This window comes from Dermacentor albipictus, chromosome 1 (genome assembly GCF_038994185.2).
Source record: "Dermacentor albipictus isolate Rhodes 1998 colony chromosome 1, USDA_Dalb.pri_finalv2, whole genome shotgun sequence".
In the NCBI taxonomy this organism is placed as follows: Eukaryota; Metazoa; Arthropoda; class Arachnida; order Ixodida; family Ixodidae; genus Dermacentor; species Dermacentor albipictus.
Genome location: NC_091821.1, coordinates 171,231,477 through 171,253,446, shown reverse-complemented (window position 1 = coordinate 171,253,446; position 21,970 = coordinate 171,231,477). Strand labels below are relative to the sequence as shown.

Below are 21,970 nucleotides of genomic sequence, written 5' to 3'. Positions count from 1 at the left end.
GAGCAACAGCGGCAAATATGTTTATTAGACACGCTATGTCAGAATTCTTGAATCCATAACACTGGCACACGGCTTCCTTATTGGCCTACAAGAAAGGTGGAGTACAGTTGCCTGACTAACACGGCTGCCAACAGGTATAGAGTCAATGTGAACAGCCAGGGCTCACAGTAGAACCTGAACCACGACAAAAACCAAACCGCTTTTATGTTTATGCCCACACAACAGAATACCCACACACACACACACACACAAAAAGAAGAATGTGGAAACGAGCTGTCAGGCATTATAAAAAGGAAACCCGGTCTATTTATTGTTATCCACTAGGGGAGAAAAATGCAAAAGTCGGGACATTTGGGAGTCCCGACTGAATCAAGTCGGGACACGGAACATTTACTCAAAAGTCGGGACTGTCCCGTTAAATTCGGTGCGTTTGGAGACCCCAAGAAGAAGCAAAGAAGCTAGGTCCACATGTTACACTTGGCCCCTGATCTACAGTACGCGATAGCAATATCAGCATCGGCCCACCCAAGTCTTTGATTGTACTGCATTTATAGGATTGGTCTGCGTTAAAAAACAACATTAGAGCCCTTTCGCGAAAGCGTGTCGTGCCGAATCACCAGTTTTATTACCCAGTACCCAGAATCCACCCAGTTTTGATTACAGACAACATGGTGAACCCTGTTGCAGGCAAGGAAAGCTTTGCGTTTCAGAGTTCTTACGCTGTTCGTGAGAGCAGACGCTGGCCATTCGCGACGTTGGAGATAATATTAACGAAGACGGCCGGCCATCGGAAAACAGAATTTGCGAAAGAAAAGCTTCGCGAATTCGGCCCCAGTCTCATCAAGTTTTTTTTGCCTCTGTTTGCAAAAGGCTGAGCATGAAACATTGTAAAGTGCTTCGAACTGATTTTTTTCTTAAACACTATCAAGGAAAGTTCTACTATCCCCGCACTGCCTTCAATTCTTGGGGGTACAAACCACTTACTGCACGTTAACTACAACGCATTCGGGAAAGAATATAATAGACAAACGAATAAAGGCGTTAGGCTTCTTTGGTTGCTTCGCAAATAACACGAAATGATTAGACAGAAGTGCTACACGGCTCCTGTTGTTGCGAAAAAGCTCACGTTCTCAAAACTTGGTCTTCTTTTCAATGTAAAAATACATTCGGGCCTCCTCCGATTGATTTGAAATGCGCATGCTGTCTTTGAATGTGTACTAACTGGAGGGTGCCTGGCAATGCAGCAACTACACAAGAAAAGGTACGTCTGGCTGAAAGTTCACTTCAATGCAAACATGATCTTCTCGCCAACTCGCTTCATTTGTCCATTCATTGCTGCCTTTCTCGATTCTTCTGTGCCCGATCCGCGCTCACGCACGTCTTCCACGGGACCGCTGCGGTTGTGAACCTGAAGGGCATACACATCACGACGAATTTAGATTTGGAAAGCAATGAAGAAAGGCGCCCAAGTCGTTCGCCGTCGGGTTGGCTTTTCCCCTGAGATGTTTGCTTGCTCGTTAGATGGCGAGCTTCCGAGACGGAACACGAAAGAGGTCAGGACAGGAGAAATCAAAACAGAGCAGCGCTTTTCCTGCACACCATGCGTTTTTTGTTCCTTTCTTCCTCCGACTCGTGGCGCGTTTACTTTTAGAACGTTGACGTAGCGTGCCCGGGCGGCCTTTGCGCCGGGAGGGGAACACCCTACCTCGACCGAGAGGGCAGCCTGTGCGCCCTGCGTTTCCAATGCCACAGAGAAAGGCCACTGCATGCGCGAGATTTCGTCAACTGGCGCTCAGCCCCGAGGCTGGCGTCGCGCCGCTACCGCCGGTGGGCGCTCGCTGCCAGTTAGGAGTGCGCGGCTCCCCGAATCACCGTCAGCGGAGACTCGAGGGCACGCAGCGCGCCGCGGGCGACTGGTGTGACTGTCCGCGAGACTGAAGGAGCCGGGACGCCATGTCACGGCCTGCGAACAACGAGTAAGAAGGCACTTCAGTGACCGACCCCACCTCGGAATTCCCCTGAAGTCTCCACACTTGCTCTTGCGGGAAACAGCGGTAACGGTAGAATGACGACCTTCGAGCGCGGATGATCATGGGTATCGCGGCGCCTGTTAGGGAAAATCGCTGCTTTTGCACTGTCCCACCCATAACGCCTTTGCCAGTTGCGCTGTGCGTAAATGCACGACCCGTGGACGCTGCATGTTTGCATGAACGTGAAATGTAAAAGCGTAGGGTACCAGGTTCTCCGAGGTGCAACGCGCTTGAGGCTCAGCACATTGCACTTCCAGAGGACTGACATTTCCAGCCAACGACTCGAGATGTCGCCAAGGTATTTCCTAAGAAATGTCTAAGCTGCAGGTGCGAATGCGCAGAGAAGCATTTCTCTTTCTTTCTTTCTTTCTTTGTCGAAGCGGGGTCATTCCGGGAAGTTGCATGTTTGCCTTCTGGACTCATCACAGAAGAGTCGCGTGAGCAACCTCTCACCATAGTCCTTCCATGCTCTCACTAAATGTTTCAAAACATGTCTGGGTGAGTGTGCGTCAGAGAAATGGAAATAGAGAGCGAGCGAGCGAGTGAGAGGGAAAGAGAGAGAGAGTGAGAGAGAGAAGAAGCATGGAGAAGAAAAGAAAGGTTCGGAGGTCAACATTACGAGCGTTCGGTTTGCTACCCTACACAGAGGGTAAGAAAGAGGGGGGAAGAGAAAGAGGAAAAGCGGCACAGAGTGGACACTGTGCATGACGGAAGGTGAACGGGAAGTATATATAAATGGTCACTGAGGCCATTGGACTTCGAAACTGCCCTAGTGCACAAAAGCTTTCTGCGCCAGCGACCGCGCGCAAATTTATTCTTACTAAGCCAAGTTCATACCTTTCACCATGGTTCTATGGTAAGTGCAGTCGATGCGCTCTATCAGAGAAATATGCTATCCTGTAGGCTGCATGCTGAAACGTAACAGCGTGAGCAGGCCTATAGTTGTCTGACTCTTCATTTTCGCGTTCTCGTCGGCCCGCAAAGCTATGAAGGCACTTTCATCTGTCTTGAGGGCGACTGGCCTATGTGAACGCCTTTGACTCCCTCAGGCCCTCCGCGCCCGTGCGCGAGCTCACCGCGGCTTTTCTCCACGTCCCCTCCCTCTCTCTACCTTATCTTTCTGTTCCCTCTCTCCCGTCCCCCAGAGTAGGGTAGCCAAGCAGATGCATTTCTGGTTAACCTCCCTGCCTACTCTCTTTATTTCCTCCTCCTCCATTTCCGCGTTCTGTTGGAGACACGTGCATTGTTACGGGGAAGAAATCGCACCTACGTTTTTCTCGAAGTACATTACTTTGTTCCGGCATTTGCCAAGCGGTTGTATCTTATGCGTGCAAGCCGCGTAACTTATTCGTGGCTGTTACCGCTGGCTTTGCGGCTCTGAAGCACGTCCCATCTTAACACCTTAACAAAGGTCACTTTCAGTGCAAGTTTTGCTTTTGTGTGTATTATGCCGTCTATGCGTTTGCGTTTGTATTTTTGCAGCTTTGATTTTTTTGTGTGAAATGATGCAATATGCCAAAAGAATATACAGCTTGGTCAATTGACCTCTCGAACTCTCATCAGACGTCATCTCGCGGCACTTGTGTGTCTACCCCCCCCCCCCCCCCCTTGCAATTTTATAATGTCTGTTACATCTAAAGCACGTTTCACTAGTAACATATATGTACTGGGCGGCCGGAAAGTCAGTGCTTATTTGAAACGCCGACACATTTACAGAATTACATATTAATCTTAATTCTTGTTATTTTGAACAACAGAGGCGAGGAATTTTTTATGGTGTATTAAAATAATACATAGCTCTAAGCATTGCTCGAATATTTGAGTAAACGTTTAGGTATAGCATTTAGCACTTACGGATTTTCCCAGAGAATTCAATGCAAAGTCAGTGAATACATCTCAGATTTGTGCTTACAGTATGTCTACAATCTGTTCGCTCGATTAGCTTGTCCGTCGTTGACACAGCCCCACATAAGGAGCAGTGGTGTCAAATCAGGGACGAGAGACAGCACCTGTAGGCCACCTGAGCGCGTTAGACCGCCGAATGCCGTTGCGCAATTTCATAACAGAAGTGTGCCTAAAATGGCGCCGCCGTTTGCTATTGTGCTACTACTTACTGCAAGGCATTAAAATTTCCTGTTACACCCGTCCGCAGTAAGATTTGTTTTACTCAGACAAGTACATAATCCTAGAAGCTATAGGAAAATTAAGATAAACAGATTTTCTGGGTTCCCTGCATTTGTACACTTTCGTTTTTAGCGAATTTTTTCTTGAGAACCTAGCCGCAGCTTTGGAGTGTGCGTGGCCTATTGAATGTTGTGCAGGGCCATCTCGCTTAAATTCATTTCCAATGATTTATAACCTTCGGCATGATATAGGTTGCGATATACGCCTATTTAAATATTTACAGGGTATCTTAAGATTTCTCTTAAGAGGTGAACGGCGAAAGCCTACTCTTTCTCCTCTTATCATTGGTCTCTTTCTCGTTGCCTCTTTTCTTTCTCTTTTTTCTTTTAGTGATTACTGCTCACTACTAAACATCTTTAGTCATTTGTAATCAACTGTGGTCATTACAAGCTGTCGTTAGACATGTTGGTCCGTTCGTAGTCATTAGTAGTCATTACAAGTTATTTCAGTCATTATTAGTCATTACTGGTCATTACTAAGCATTTTTAATCATCTTTAATCAATTGTAGTCGTTACAAGTTGTCGTTAGATATATTGGTCATTTCATAGTCATTACTAGTCATTTCTAATCAATTGTGGTCATTACAAGCCGACGTTAGACATATTTGTCATTTCGGAGTAATTAGTAGTCATTACAAGTGGTTACTAGTCATTATTTAACTCTACCAATATCTATTATAACGTTATCATTCACTAACTGTCACTATAAATCATTTTTCATTCTTCAATCTGTCTTTAATCTGTCTTCATATGGCGTGATCGCGCTTCGGCGGCCACTCCGGCGGTCAGGTCTGCTGACACAAACTTGACCATGAGCCTAGAAAGTGGAGCTGTCGAGCCCTTCTTTGCTGGCCCATTGTAAGCTATGACGTCATCTGCTGCGTATTTGTAAAGTTTGGCGCAAACAGCTGGTGCTATATTGTGCGGTAATAATGCTTGCCTTGAACTTGCTTTGTAAGTGTACCGAAAACAGCCCGTACTCTGACACATGCACAAAACGTTTGTTTTGGTTTGCACAGGTTCAAGTACAAGGCCCCCGATCGACAAAATCCTTTGAGTCTGCAGTGCCCGGCATGCCTGGAGAAGCTTCAGGACCCAAGGATACTGCCTTGTTTGCACACCTTGTGCAGACGTTGCATAGAACGGCTTGGTAGATATCACAGGCGTTTTTTATCCTCGGGAGTAAGCACTCCGAAAGGTGTCCCGACCCGAGCTTCTTGTACCCGCGGCACACATTCGAACGAACTCTCAGCTACCCCAAGCTGCAAGATGCATGACTCCGCATACCGCCAGCTTGACGGCTCTGTCGAAGAAAGGGCGGACGGTGTGATTGTTTGTCCTACATGCCAGAATGAATGCATCGTGACGGCGACAGGAAACGAGTTCCCTGCAAATTTTCTAGTCAGACGGTTCCTGCGCTCTGCTCCTGACCTACTTGGCAGCTGGCAGCCCGGCTCGCTAAAACAATCCGCGTCCCAAGCCAAGCGTTCCTCGCTGTGCGACCTGTGTGCCAAGAGCAGAGCTGCCGTGAACAGGTGCGTCGGGTGCTTGCTGTCGTGCTGCACTAGGCTGCGCCGGCATCATCCCAGCGGGAATCTACGTGGTCGATCAGCCGCACGCAAGACGCACGAGGCGGACGAGCAGACCATGCAGTCAACGGCTTCACTGGGACCTCGAGCCTGTTCAAAACACCCGGCATGCCAGGTAGACACTTTCTGTCTGTCATGCCGCAAGGCCATCTGCTCATCGTGCTTACTGAACGACCACCGCAATCACGTCAGCAGCGACTTAAGTGCTGCCAAAGAAAAGGAACTCATGAGGACAGGTCAGCTTCTTACCAGGCTGCACTCGAAGATGTCTACTCTTGAAGATTCGGCAAACGGAACCCTGAAGAAGAGCCAGGCTCTTTCCCGCAACGCTAGCGATGTGACACGCGAGGTGAACAGCTTCTACGACGGATATGTGTGCGCTCTGGAAGCTCGCAGGCGCGAGCTGTTAGACGAAATTGCCCGCTTCCAGAAAGAGCACCAACAGACGTTGCTCGATCGTAGCACCACCCTGGAGGCAGCGCTCGTGCGGGCTAAGAGCGTGCATGAGTTCGGTAAAACGCTGCTCCACTTCGGGCCTGAGATGCCAGAGGTCGTGCTGCCACTTGTAGAAGTGCTTGACAAAGCTGCTCGGCCCATCGTCGTGATGGACGACAGAGAAGACATTTCAATGTATCAGCCGCTCTCCCTCAGATTCAGAAAGGACAGAGAGGACCACAGGGAAGGATACCTCGTGTACGGTGCGGTGTCCCGTCAAGCCGACCCATCGATGGTTTCAGCGGTGCTGTCTTTTGAAGGCGAGTCATTTCTTCGATCATACTCGCACAGCGACTACAGTCCCCGTGTCTTATAGCTTGGCGTGCGCGTCTTGCATCTTCATTTACGCTTAGTCCCTTGTGCACGTTATCCGACTTAGTTTTACGCACAATGTTTTTTTATTTATTTTGTCAGTAATTGCTATTAAACGTTCGAGGCTGCAACGGATTGTCAATGTGGTCATTACGCCAAGCCAGAAACTGCCTCTTATATATAAATGCATGTAAATTAGGCATACGTATTTATCTTAAGTAAACGTGGTTTTAAGTTTATCGAGAAGCGAATAAACAATGCGTTTCATTTTTCCAGCCGATTGATTAGTCAGTCAATGCTAGTAAGAGCAGACTTTTTTAAAATGGTATTTGCAGATGCTCGCATGCTTACTGCGGAAGCTAAACGCGTAGCAAGGGCGCTTATCATTGCGCTAGAACTATGGGAAGTTTGAACATAAGTCACAATTGACTAATTTACTACATCTTGGTATAATGAAATTGTTTCCTTGACATTCATGCTTTACGCTATCATCATTTTTAACACAGAACCTGCAGACAGTCAACAGCTTGGTTCTTTGAAAGCCGTGCGTTTGAAGTTCCAGGACCCCTCTGGACACCCGATTGACGTGGAACCAGAACAAGTTCGGGCAATGCTCATCTCATCCAAATCCGCAAGGTTTGTTGTTCTTACGTTCCTCACGGCTCCGAGAGGCTAAACTGGAGAGTCCAAAGCTTCCCTTTTTATCTAGGAGAGTACCGAAGGAAAGCCTGTCTGCTAGACAAAGCTATAGTAAGGTTTTTCAGTGAGTCAATATAGGGATGCTTCTATGGCCAGCCTACATAGCCTGTGGTGTCTACGGAACGGGGGCGAAGTTGTTCTCAAGTGCTGCGAATGTTTTATTTTTTGTTGTTCGGCATTTCCATTTTTAAAGAAAAGGCTTTTCTTACTGAGTTATCGACCCCCCCCCCCCCCACACACACACATTTTTTTATGTACCGGGTATGTGTATTTCTAGCCTCTTTCGTGGGTCGATCCCGGAGATAGTGCAGTGGGCCGATCCCGAAGGTAGTGAAGTCTAAAGCCATTCCCGTGGGTATGTGCCGTCTAAAAATGCGGCCTGATCCCGAGGATAGCGCAGTAAAAAATTTAAGCAGTCCGAGGCTCCTCCTAAATCTGCTCACGCGACGGGTGACGCGATAGAGTGCCGTTCGCATTGACTCCGCACCCTTCTCACCCCCACTCACCCAGGAGGATATTGTCTTTGATCCACTTAAGTAGAGGTTGAATCGCGTTCCAACTTATCTGAACAACGAGGTCACAAAAAATTTGAATCTTCTCGCAGCCCGAGCCCGCCAAAATAAAAAAAAATAAAAATAAAAAAGTTTGAAAGACTGATTGGCCTGGCAGATACAGACAGGACTGCGCAGTGATGTTAGCCTTCTGTGCACTCCCTTACTTTGCGTGCTGCATCGATCCAGAGACTTCTTAAGTTCGTTCTTGTGTTCTCGAAGTTTTTACATACTGAAGTGCACAGAGGGCAGACGGATTAACTTTATGTTTTATGTTTTTTTTTATTTACAGGAAAAGTGCAGCAGTAGTCACACGTGCCGAAGAAGATCCTTTACAACTGAGGCTGAAGTTCGAGACGAGGAACGCCGGCACACACGCACTCGCAGTCACGCTAGACGACCAGCCCCTCCTGGTATATACCTTGCCCTTTGCTCTCTCTTCGCATACTTTTCTAGCTTCGAATGGGGTGAAATTGCCGAATTTTTAAAGCATTCCCGCGGCCGACAGCAAGCTCATTTATTTGTGTTTCACTTCAGTGAGCTTTGACGAACGGGATCAATTTCTTGAGGTTTCTTAAAGTTCGTTTACTGCTCTAGCTGCGCAAATCGGCGTCGAAAATTTGGCAAGAAGACTTGTGTTCGACGAAGGTAAGCTCACACGTCGGGACGTTGATACCAGGCTCAAACTCGTTCTCACCTGTTCTATAGTTTTTCGACGTCTCCACATTCCAAATACTTTAGATCTATGTTGAGCACGATAATCTTGAAACATGTTGAGTGATTGGGGTGGTACTAAACCAGGTCGTTATTTCCGTCCGTTGTACAGACTCTAGCACACTTCTCTAGAGCACGGCACTTGTGCGCTCAGCAATACGTTTGCGCCGTCTACTGCAGGTCACTAATTCGAAACAGCGGGAGCATGGGTCGCTACATGGGTTGGCCAGCGCTGCTCGGGTTTCGCGCTCTGCAATTGGCTTTTATGGCCCCATTTTGACTACTGCTTCTCACGTCTGCGAGCTTCAGCAGCCATGCTCTATCGGCCGTCTTCATTGCACAGAGGACAGCGTCACTATACGTGGTATAGTAGTGCGCTGCCAGCCAGGCCTCGTTAACTCAAAATCAAGTTGTCTCGACATGTGACCCCCGGTAGGTGGGGGCAAACGCTCTACCGACATGTAATGAAGCGGTACACTGGTGCACAAATAATCCCCCCCCCCTCCCGCCCTAAAAAAAAAAAAAGACACCTTGTGATTATTTTGGTGGAACTATTACTTCGACGAAGAAACAGGCTTTGTGACTTGCAAAAATGCCATCAGGCTGTATTTATAGACCGTTTTTTCGTAGGCGCCGCCATATTGTGAACGCAGTGGCGCCGCCTATGGGCAGCGCCATACTGGCTTGGGTGAAAGCGGTCTTTCGCATGGCAGGTATGCGCTCGGCGGGAGGTTCTGGCGTTTGTTTTCACGGTCGTGCGGTCTGTTTAGAATGACGTGCGTCTTCTACGCGGTAAACGGTTCTGTGAGACGTGCTGAAGTGGTTTAAGGCGTCATGGCCGGAATTTCTGCTGGCGTTGAGGTGGACGGAGCATGCAGCGCGATGCGTGCGCGCAGGCATATTCGTGCCTACAATCAGCCTCGGAGATCACTTGTGTATTTCTGAATGTTCCAATCACTAATGTGACCTTATTGCAGTATTATCCTCTATTTCTGAGCTGCGATTTAGGAGGCATGAAACATACGCGACAATCGTAACAGCGTGAGTGTGGGTACCGTTCTGCTACGATAGGAGCTGTGACGTTATAATTTGACAAGCGTTCAAACTGTTCGTTGCAGGTTACATTGCGTGACTGCTTGGTTCGATGGATGAGGTTTCCGCCCCTGAATAAAATAGTTTTGGCAAGTTATAGCAGCATACCATACAGTCTGAATTACGCTTGTCCAGCAAAGGGACTGTTTACGAACTGCGCGAGCGTCCTAAGCAGTGGTAGGTGCTGGATTATATATATCCTTGTTCTATATACACCGCATGGTCCAAGCATACCACATCAGCGGTTATATATTTATAAACGTTGTGCGGCATGACCATGCGAGGCCCTATTGCGGCGTTAGCCCGTTTTCTCTTGCTTTTTCGAGAAGGAGCATGATAACCGAATTTCTTTTTCGGTTATGTTCGTTCCGTCCTCTACGACGCACACACACGTATGACGGAAATTTTGTCCTCAGAAATAGGCATCGCATTCTTTTTATGCGATCCCTCATATTATGGCTGTATGCAGGCAAAAAATGCAATGCCGAAGCGCACAGCTTACATATGTACCGTGCTGGTTCACCAACCGCATTGATCGCTGTGTTGAGCAGCGCCATCGGCCTCATGCAGGAAGGCTACCGTGGACATATGGTAATTTGAAGCCTACTAGACTTGAAATGCGCGAGGACGATGCCGGTGCATCACAAATATTTGATCGCGCCTGCCGCTTAGATGTTTCGGGGTATCCTTAGGTTGGCCATGCACGAGCATGCTCTCTTATGCTTTATGTTTTACTCCCTACGCCAAGCGATCAGATATTGAGCAGATTTACCATTTCATGCTGCTAATACAGATACACCAGTTTTCTTTGTTGAATTAAAACTGATAAAAGCAAAATAGTTCACAACACATACACACACCGCGACTGATAATGTGCGTACACCGCGGCTGATCAAACGCGTCACATTTTTGCGCCCCCAAAAGATATTTCCGCCTACTGTAGTTACCGATGCACCGAAAGGCTTCCGTGACGACCTTATATGAACGGACATGGCGTAAATTTCCCAGGGTACCATCTAAAACATCTCAAAATCGTTCCGCAGCATGCGACAGCAATGCTTTCAAGCAGCGCCGCGCCGGATCGCCCAAGCCAGAGAGGAGGAAAGGCTCTCCGCCCGCCCTATCCTCCTCGCCCGATGAAACGGTCTATATACTTGAAGCATACGACTATAAACAGTACTGAAGAATATTACAACTCCCATGTGATGACGGTAAAAGCGAGCTTATCGTTTCCGCTTCATACATATACTCCTGCAACAAAACAGACCATGACTCAACGATAGCAGCAGTATGGATGTCGAACATGGCCTCCTTCTGCTATTGACGCAATTGTTAGTTTTGCAATAGATGCCGTGTAACTACAGAGCAAAGGGGGAAGGATTTTCGAGGCGTACAAAATTCACAGTGCCAACTTGTGGGCTCCAAAGGTATACCCTCTCAGAGAGACGCAGAAGCAGCTGCGGGGTACAGTCGCAGTGACTGGCGCTATGGTGAGCGCTATTAAGTCTTTATAATGGCCTACTCTGGCTGCTATTGATACAAGTGTGATCACACCTCCAGTTAGAGTGTTTTGCTAGCACGACCCATGTCCGTGATGTGAAAGTTGAATGTACTTCATCTCTTTATAAGACGCCATGGTGAGTTAGACAAGTACTTGAAAGAAGATAACCCCGCTTTTTTTTTCTTGTGAGCTCACTGCTGATCAATATTTCGTAGGTGTGAAAAAGTCCGAAACGCTCATCACAATGGGATTTCAGTCCTGCATTTCGTTAGGAAAGCGAATTTTCGGAGGTCTTTCAAAGTATACAGTTAAATTTCTCACTAGCATGCAATCAACTTTCAGTAAAGTTTCAATATTCTACTGGGCTGTGATGTTCATTATTCGTCTCCATAGACGCTTCGCTGGAGAAGTAGAGAGAGAGAGAGAGAGAGAGAGAGAGAGAGAGAGAGAGAGAGAGATGAAAGGCTGGCAAGTTAACCAGATGCGAGTTTCCGGTTGGCTATCCTGCAGTGAGGTGGATAAATAAGAATTGTGAAGAAAGAAAAGAGCGAGAAAGAACAACAAGATAAAAAAAATAACAGGAAGAACATTCCCATTAGAGGCGTTTGCCAGTTAATCCATGAAGTAGGGTGGCGCTTGTACGGCCTGCTGATGCGATGTTGAGTCCCTTCGACGTTGTGACATTATTTCTTCCGAAAGCGATTGTCTCGGCACATCATACTGCCGGCACTGGCACAGGACATGACGGATTGTTTCCTCTTCGCCCCAATGGCCACAGGATGCGGTGCCAGTCATCTCTATGCGGAGCGCGTTGGTATTCGTACATGCGACGCCCAACCATAGCCTACACAAAAGAGTCGCGTCTCTTAGGGGAAGTCTTGGTGGAAGTCGGATGCTTAAGGTTGGATCCAGGGTGTATAATCTGACATGAGCGAAATATGGTTCATGCCACTCTAATGAGGTGTATTGGCGTGCAAGTATGCGGAACATTCTTGCACCATCTGTCCTAGATAGTGGAATTGATAGACGGCGGTCATCTAGGGCTAAACGAGCAGCTTGATCGGCACGTTTATTGCCGATAATACCAGTGGCTCACAGAAAGCAGTCCAGAGTTCTGAGTCCAGCTTGTCTAACCGGCGCCGGATCTTGTTTTGTATGTGTGTAGCAGCCCGCAGATCGTCGATTAACTTCGTGCGTCGGTATCTACGTTCGGCACGTCACTTGACTGCTCAAAGCCACTCTATTTCTATATCGAATTCCTTGAAGCATAACTGCGAGTCGGCTTAGTTGGAACAGATTCATTAAAACAAAACAAAAAAAAACTTTTTATGCGCAAACAAACAGGGACGAAGAAAAGGAGCAGCACAAGGACTAGCGCTTTCTAACAACTATTGTTAGAAAGCGCTCGTCCTTGTGTTGCTCCTTTTCTTCGTTCCTGTTTGTTTGCGCAGAAAAAGTTCTTTTTTAAAATGAATTCCTTGATTGTCGAAGAGCACATGAGAGTACGTGCAGTGTCGTACACTGTACTCTTGACGGTGTCTTCCAACTTGCACGATAATCTACCTTGACATAAGTCTTCCATGACAGACTGGAATTTGGGCCAGTCCACTTTTTGGATTGTATCTCATGGACTAGGAAGAGGACAGTCCGCTGATATTGACATGTGCGGGAATACGGTCACTCCCGTGTGTTTAAATGCCTGTAAACTATCCAATACGCCTGACGAGATTATACGTGAGACAAAAGCCAAGTCAAGACAGCTGTTGCATGTGGAACCACGTAAATACGCAGGACTGCCTTCATTTAAAACACAGAGTTTGTGGTCGGAGGCGAAGGATATCGAGTTTCAGCCTTTTGCGTTATTTTCGTACTTTCCCAGAGTGCACAATGAGCGTTGAAGCCTGCGATATTAATCCGCAATTCAGGAGATGATGACAGGATGTTTCGCAATTTTTTTGTAATAAAATCGACTTGATGGATATAGGTAGGCACCCGTAACAGTGACGGTAAGTCTCTTATTCTTTACTGTTAAGCATATGTATTGCTTATCTGTGCAGCGTCAATATACATAATTGTCGACTTGGCATCTCCCTAGGTATAAGCCGTAATGTAATAACAGTGAACAACTTTCGGGCTGTCTTTATATTATTCGAGCTTTTAGGGACGTATCAAGTCAACAGGTAGCCGTGAGCAACACTTTTCAGAAAAAAAAAAAAATATTTCGAAGAGTTACTTCTTCGAATCACTGCGGCTCAATTTACTTTCATGCTGTTCTTGGATGCTTGCAGGGTAGCCCATTTCTGTTCAGGGTGAGGTCGCGGAAGCCGCGGTGTGAGGGGAAACGGTGTCCTGCTGCTCCATCACTGGACAGAATTTCTGCTTGCCGCGCAAGCGCAAGTTTTCAGTCTCAGAGCCTGTGTAAACGTCAACGCATTCCAGGTAAGGTACTTCGGGACAAAAAAGGAAAAAAGAAAAGCAATCATTCAGATGAAGGAGGCAAAAAAAATTGCTGAATTTCTCCAACGAAATGCGTAGCCTGTCTCTTTGCCGCTGCGGGGTCTTACCGAAAGATGCGTATCTGCTCAACATAACCTAGATAAGAGAAAGCCTGCTCGCTTGAGCAGTAACGTCCCGCGTGAATTCAATCAAGCAAATAGAAGTGCCCAGTAAGCATACCGCGCCCAGTGGTGGTTCTTAAGCAGCATACACGTACACTGCAAATATAAGCAGCAGTGGCTAAGCCAATTGATAGCAAGATGATAAAACGTTGGCTAGGATCTGGAGGGCGCCATTAAATCTTAATTAGTGCCATAGTATTTTCTTTACTCACGTTTCTTTTTATGGTGTTTCAGTTTTCTATAGAAAAATGCTGGTCACAGAGCCGGTTGCGATAACAAGCGAACGAAAATTTATCCAAAATTTCTCCCGCAGGAGGATTCGAACCGCTGACTGGTAGCCGTGCGCAAGCGGCACGCACTAACGTACCCATTAAGCTATTGGCGTCCTGCCTTCCAGCTGCCATGTGACTCTCTTCCAAAGGCCATAGGGGAACAGCTGGAGGGCAACCTTTCTACGAAAAGGTTGGCCCAGCACGTGTTAAAACGGGCGCTTTCCAGGCACGGCGCGAACACGTCGCCAGTCATTCACGTGCGCGCAGACCCTTCGTAAAGATTTTTTGGCACCATGCGACGGGGGAAACTCCACGTCAATTGCCTGGGACGCCGCGTCACTATGTATAGCTCAGGGGACTTGCGAAAGCAAGGGCTGGTATTGCTCTGTTCAGAAATAAATCGAGGCCAAGCAACCTTGAGTGGGGGCGAGAAAGAACATGTGCTGCCAACATCGAGGAACAGGACTGTGATTTAATGCGCGATTACTATACGGTACGGCGTGCCGACTCTGCCCACTTGTTCTGAGCAGCAACAAATAAAGCAGGCAGGCTGGCGATGCTCTTCGGCGGCCTCGCGCTGCTTCCTAACGCTGCAGGAGTGAGTGCCAGATACTAAAACTGCATGGCAGCTGGACTATCTCCAACTGCAGCATTTGTCGTTTTTAGACGATTACTTGTGAAAATACAGGACAAAGAAAAGCAGTGGCAAAACAACAAGAGGGAGAGTATAGAAAAACGAAACAAATGTACGGCAACATATTTGCACAAGTGGCTAAAATCGAACATCGCCGCGCCATTCTCGGCTTTGTAGTTGAACGAGAGACGAGTTTGTCGTGCGGCCACCAACGTCGTGAGCGTTAGTCATAATACCGCGCTTTTGGTTTGCACCGTTTATTCACAAACACGATATATAGTAAGTATATAGATATATAGTAAGCGATCCTTTAATCCGCCCTCAACGAGCCTTTGACTGACTATAAAATGGAAGTTGTAAGGAATACATTTTGCTACATTTCATGAGTTATTCCAAAAGACCAACCTCATGGAACTGTTATGAAGCTTACTTTTCGCGGAGTATGTGGCGTGATTTGCATCTACATAATGTGTCTAGCTAGCCGGACGGTTTCCATTATCTTGACATGTCGCCTTTCCTAACAAAGATGAATTATTAAGAAACATAAGCACACCGTAATGAATATATAGCTGGCCCACAGGTATGCACGCTTCCCGTGAGAATGAGTGGCAGATCGGAACAATGGCTGCAGTGCCTACGCTTGAACGAGTATATGACCGGCGATCGCAGCACCATGATACTACATTCCCGAATAACTTACTGCAGTTTACTGCGAACATCAGTGAAGTCCTAGTAGATGGGTTGAAAGTGTCGGCCCGTTCATTCGCTTAATCGCTCGATCATTCATTCGTTTATTGATGCGTCCGTCTGTTCTCAAAGATCCTCACCTACGCCGCCGCGCCAGATCTCTTGGTCCTCGGATGCAGCGATGACATAAAGAGAAACAAAGTTGGAGGGCAAAATTTAATTTTACTGCAAGCAGCACTTAATAGCTTGGAATAATGGCTCAGCCTGTGCACCCAGAGGACTGTATATCTCAGAGATTGGAGAAGTTGTTGCAGTTTGGGCAGTTGAGGAGTTTTCAGGAACGGGAACGTGACTATGCTAACATATTCTGCAAACTTATTGCAAGTTTCAAACTGCGTTTCACAGTAACAGATTTTAACTAACCAAAAAAGAAAGTGTCATTAGAGTATGTTCTATTTGCTTTCTGTAGAACACGATGCTTATGAAAATCTTTTGTTAAGAAAAACTGAATGAGTTTCTTAGGTTATAAAAGGTAGCGATTAAAGGAAACAGAATAAATGGAAGTGTCATAATAATTTATTATCTCTCCCTAGTAGGGAATTACAATTACTCTGCTCTCTTCGCACTGAGGCTTTCAATATGCACTGCCAAAACAGCTTGACCGCATTTGATACCCGTTGAAGGTGCGTCTATTGACGCAGCTACGGTGCTTTGGTCTGGTGAGGAAAAAGGTTGGTGGTGGGATTTCGGTTATGTCACAACAATGTTTTAAACTTTCTTTATTCGAGTCACAAAAAAGGACAGAAGGTTGAAAAAGTAAGATAATCACGCACGTACAGAGGAAGCGCACTTCAAGAGACGTGATTTAAAAGCGGCTCCTCAGGCCACGTAATCTGTCATAACTTGAAATACAGTTGCGGGGTCACGCATTGGTCATCGTGACCACACAGCCTTCCAATCCATCTCGTAGCACCCGATTTCTTCATGACGTAAGCATTTTCAGGGTACCGAATCATGCACAAAAAGAAAAGAAAAAAAAGAGAAAAAGAAAAACACCTTCGGGAGAACTGAACCCGACAATCTTAAGAAGTTCGTCTAAAATATGACCTAGGCGGCAGAAAATTGCGTTTTGTTTTTGGACGATGTATTTTTCTCAGCCGGCTGATTTTTTTCCCCAATCGATTTGTCGATGTGGTTTAGGAAAGGCTCATTCCAGTTTCGGCGCTTTGAGGGATAATAGAATTCGATTTCTTCGATTTCCTGAGAGAGTAAGAGTGCGCTGTCAGTGTTGCATCGGAGTATCGTTAGAGCTCTGTATCGTGCTTCTACTTAGCGATAAATTGCAGGCGAGTAGGGTCCCTATTTTTAAAAAGACGTCGCCATCGGATTCCGAGACCTGAAGTGCGCATTGCCCGTTTCTTTACCTCATTGACAACAATTATCACACCTCAGCTCGGAGAGCCATCGGCTGTATTACACCTTGCCGCATTAGGTTTATCGGTGGTCAGCCGCCGAGCGGGAGCAACTGATTCAGCAGGCAGGATGGTGAGGTGGCGATATTGGAGCAGCAGGAAGGTTTTTCAGAGGAGAGGGGGGGGGGGGCAAGCGGGTGTTATGCCAGGTTTCTTGGTACGCAGAAGTTTCGGGGGGGGGGGTGCACATGCCCAAAGTGACCCCCCTCCCCCTCTGGCTACCCCCATGGGTGGAGATCATGGCCGGACCTGCTGTATTTGTGGATAACCACTTTAGCATAACATGTTGCTTGACAAACATGACTCTGGTATGCAGACTTTTAGAAGTTCAGCATCAATAATTCTTCGTGATAAGCGCAACAAAAGTTTTTTGCAGAACTTTCACAACACAAGTTAAAGAAAAAAAAGAAAGAGAGAATTCATGTGCAACTGCTTAGTTTCTCTGGAGTTCACAGTGGTTATAGGGCTGCCTGCACGAGTGATACTCCAGATTCTTTCTTGTCGAAGTGCGCTGTTACCACGATGTATACGTTTATGAAAGGTATTCTCTGAGTCGTAGAATAGAGATGAGGAACACTAGCAGAATTTCGCCACGCTGCCGGGGCTCAATAGACATCTTTAGCAGAGCGTTTACGGTCCGGCCTGCTCAGTCCAGTGTATGGCACACAGCCACCCAGCGGGAACTCTAATGGGCGTGTGCACAATAATACAGTCGTTCTCGTACCGGCATTCATCTATACGGCATTTGTTTCGGAGGTTCGTGAGTATGAAGGTGGTATTCGGCCGCGCGTACAATTCATGGCTTCCGTCGCAAAGTTATGATACTTAAATAACCGTGGTGCACGCCGGGCCGCAAACAGATCGCAGGTCAGTCCGAAATCCTGCCTGCCGAAATCCACTACTGCGCCTTCGAGGAGCGCGCTTGTGGCGTCGAGGCTCACGTTGGCGCACGCGCGTCCATTCGTGACAGTAGCCGTGCATGCTTTCTCGCTTCCATCGAAAGACGTTGGCGATATCCTCGGCTATAGCTGCCGCAATTGCTTGTGTAGCCACGCAGTTTCTTAATAATAATACTCTAGAGAGAAACCTGGCACTAGTGTCTGCGCACGCCGCCAGTACAGGACTTCTTGCAGGGTGGAAATGATAGAGCAGTGCACAGATTTGTCCAAACTTCACGCTTTTGGTTTCTTATTTTGGCCTAATCTATCATCGCACATTTGTTGCATGGCAACGATGAGCTACATATAACGCCTAAATTCTACTGCCATACATCTTTGAGAGCATTCGTAATAAAATGAACTGCTTAAGTTTTCAAACTGTTTACCAATAGTTAGTGTTATTTCCCAAATGTCATCTAGACCTAGCGACACGCGTATCTATAAAGAAAGGGGTCAGGGAAGGAGGCACAATCTCTTCAATGCTATTCACTGCATGCCTGGAAGAAGTATTCAAGCTATTAAACTGGGAAGGCTTAGGAGTGAGGATCAACGGCAAATATCTCAGGAACCTTCGGCTTGCAGATGACATTGTCCTGTTCAGTAACACCGGAGACGAATACAACAAATGATTGAGGACCTTAACAGAGAAAGTGTAAGAATGGGGTTGAAGATTAATAGACAGGAGACAAAGATAATGATGAATAACCTGGCAAGGGAACAAGAGTTCAGGATCGCCAGTCAGCCTTTAGAGTCTGTGAAGGAGTACGCTTATCTATAAGTGAATTACTCACACGGGACCATGATCACAAGAAGAAATGGGTTGCAGTGCATACGGCAGGAATTGCCAGATCCTGACTGGGAGCTTATCGCTGTCAATGAAAAGAAAGGTGTATAATGACTGCATTCTACCGGTGCTAACATATGGGACATAAACTTGGACGTTAACAAAGAAGGTAGGGAAGAAGCGAAGGACCACGCAAGGAGCGATGGAATGAAAATGTTAGGCGTAACGTTAACAGACAGGAATAGAGCGGTGCGGATCAGAGAGCAAACGGGGATATCCGATATTCTAATTGGCATTAAGAGAAAAAAAATGTAGGTGGGCAGGGCATGTAATGCGTAGGATGGATAACCGGTGGACCATTAGAGTTACAGAATGGGTGCCAAGAAAAGGGAAGCGCAGACGAGCATGACAGAAAACTAGGTAGGTGATGAAATTAGGAAATTGGCAGGCGCAAGGTGGAATCAATTGGCGCAGGATAGGGGTAAGTGGAGATCGCAGGGAGAGGCCTTCGTCCTGCAGTGGACATAAGAATTGGCTACTGCTGCTGATGCTGCTGATGATAATGTACTAAGAAGTGACGAGACCTATGCGATGTAAATTACGTGACAGAATGAAGTCATGAACGACCCGCCGTGGTTGCTCAGTGGCTATGGTGTTAGGCTGCTGAGCACGAGGTCGCGGGATCGAATCCTGGCTACGGCGGCCGCATTTCGATAGGGGCGAAATGCGAAAACACCCGTGTGCTTAGATTTAGGTGCACGTTAAAGAACCCCAGGTGGTCGAAATTTCCGGAGTCCCCCACTACGGCGTGCCTCGTAATCATAAAGTGGTTTTGGCACGTAAAACCCCATAATTTTAAAGTCATGCACGTAAAACACATGACTGCTCTAAAGAAACATTGTGTGGTTGCTACAGAACAGAGCTGAACCTTTTAGAAACGACGGAACCCAGCCATTTGAGACGCAAACACCAGGAGAGAAGTAAACATACACACGCTGGGTCTACTTCTCTCCTGGTGTTTGCGTCTAAAAGGCTGAGTTCCATTGTTTCTAAAGGTATGTACCAACAGGCCCAGCAACAGACTCTTCTAAGAGCTGAACCACATGGAAGAAATAAAAGAAGTCGCAAGATACTCTCTACAAGAAGTCATATCAAGCCGTAGGAAAATCCACGAACTATACCCATTATTCCCGCAGGGGTCGAACGACCTGCAGCACCCCATTTCGCTCTGTAGTAATTTTAGTATGAAACTATACGCGTTTAGAGTATACATATATGTATGTTCCCAAGCACTATAGGCTCGTCACCCTTTCTTCGACGTCAAAAAGCACGCGCGTCCTAACGTCTAGAAAAGTAAAATCCCGCGTGCAGCCGGAGCAATCACAGGCGTTTGCGTCAGAAGCGAAGAAACGAGCGTGGATGCAATTACGAATGGGTGCACATGTGCAAGCAGAGATCTCGACACCAGAAGAGCGCCGCTATAGAAGGTGTAGCATTCTTTCGGGCACTAGAGTTCCCCGCTATAGTATATTTCGTGGCCGGACGTAAACCTGTCACAGAAACTGGGAACCGGGCGTGACCTCAGAGGTCACCACTGTTTCTCCCATACATTTTCTTACGTTTTCGGTTCATTTACGTCAAGACTAAGATAACAATACAACATCAGACTTGCTAGTCGTAAGGCCGCTGTTGACTATACCCTAATTGTTTAGCTGGTTGAATGTACAATGGCTTTGATGTCATACTGCAGACAAAAATGAAAGTGAATGGAAGCAAGCCCTGACCACTCCAATGCATTTGCAATTTTATGAATATGAGGCGACGTCCTGAGATAGTCGCCTTGTCAGCTTGTTCATTAGCTGAAGAAATATAATGTAAGCAACATTTCAGGAAAGGCCGTTTTATAAATGCCAATTCGATGCTGCAGGACGCTGCGCTGCGAAAGAGAGAAACTATCCCCAGAAATTAGGGACATTTAATTCAGTTTCCTTTTTTCGCCACCACGTGGCGTATCGACTTTAAAAAATTCGAGAGAGAGAGATAAACGGGATGGGAAAGGCAGAGAGGTTAACCGGATATGTTTCTGGTTTGCTATCCTGTACGGGGGGAAGGGTAAGGGGAAATCAAAGACGGAAAGAATGAGAAATTTCCGCTATGACCTATGCCATGACCGACAACTGAACAAAACACAATAAAGAATTGACTCGCCTTCGGCTAGACCGCACGAAGGTCACTTCGCTCGCTGCTGCTGCTGCCGCGTTACTCACACTAGCATTTCGACAGCGAGTGTCCGCGCTCATCGAGTGTGATTTGTTCATGTATCCTCGTGCGCGTTGACACCATATGCTTGTTAATTCAGTTTGTGAGCGAATGTTTCTGAGTTTATACGGCCGATAAAACTACTATCCTTACTTCGTATAGCTGTGCACTAATAAGCTATCGCAATTGATGCTTCGCCTTGCGGGAGAAACTGCGACTTTTTCTTCCTTCTTTTTTTTTTCAGGTGACAGCGAGGTAAATGGTCCGCCAGAGCAGACACCCTGGGGCAACTCACCCAAGCCGTTCCTACAATCTAACCTGAACGGAAGTGACATCATGACTGATGCTTCGTCGAGATCATCGCGTTTGTACCAGTTCACTACGTGACTTCGGGATCAGAAATTGTTATGAGCTCTATGGCTGGAAGAGCAAACATAAGTGACGCCTCATCATTTTAGTTGCAGAGCTACCATCTGCTTTAACATGCCAGTTTTAACAATGACTGCCAATAAAGAGATTGCACAAGCATACTATGGCTGAAGCAAACTACTGAGTTTCTGATAATCTGTTCACTAAACTTTCGCTTTTATGCACAGTAGAATAGGTAACGGCAAGGCGGGATTGTTCCAGATGCGCACTACTCATTACTGTCTGCCCAGTGGCTCGTCATATGCGAGCCATTGGGCACACACGTAGCACCGTCAGGCAGACTATACCACCGTCAGCTAACGAGTTTGATGTTTAGCGCGAGGCCATAAGTCATGTCGCCAGTATAGCCACGCTCGTATTTACTGGAAGCGAAATGCGAAAAATGCCCGTGGAAACTAACACTTTGGTGTAGCTCAGTTACAATATAAAAACAGCAATTTATCCAGAATTAACCTGGAGATTAACACTACGACGTCAGTTTACCGTTTTTAAGCCATTGTTATGTCGGCGCCTCTAAGCGGCGCCCGCTATCTCTCTTTCTCACTTGATAATTGTGTACAAAAATGTTAAAAATGCACCTCCCTGTCCCCATAATACCCGCAAGAAAGAATGAAAGAAAAGGAAGGAAGGAAGGAAGGAAGGAAGGAAGGAAGGAAGGAAGGAAGGAAGGAAGGAAGGAAGGAAGGAAGGAAGGGAGGAAGGAAGGAAAT

At 46.8% G+C, this 21,970-nt stretch overlaps 1 protein-coding gene across 1 annotated transcript; it reads left to right on the top strand.

Moving 5' to 3' along the window:
- Positions 1-1,733: 1,733 nt before the first annotated feature.
- Positions 1,734-21,359, top strand: LOC135905745 (E3 ubiquitin-protein ligase TRIM45-like). The gene is made up of 6 exons (XM_065436762.1): positions 1,734-1,976; positions 5,234-6,558; positions 7,117-7,246; positions 8,153-8,273; positions 13,456-13,606; positions 21,076-21,359. Exons 1-6 carry the CDS (start codon positions 1,954-1,956, stop codon positions 21,216-21,218), a joined length of 1,893 nt encoding a protein of 630 aa, XP_065292834.1. The 5' UTR covers positions 1,734-1,953; the 3' UTR covers positions 21,219-21,359.
- Positions 21,360-21,970: the final 611 nt, after the last annotated feature.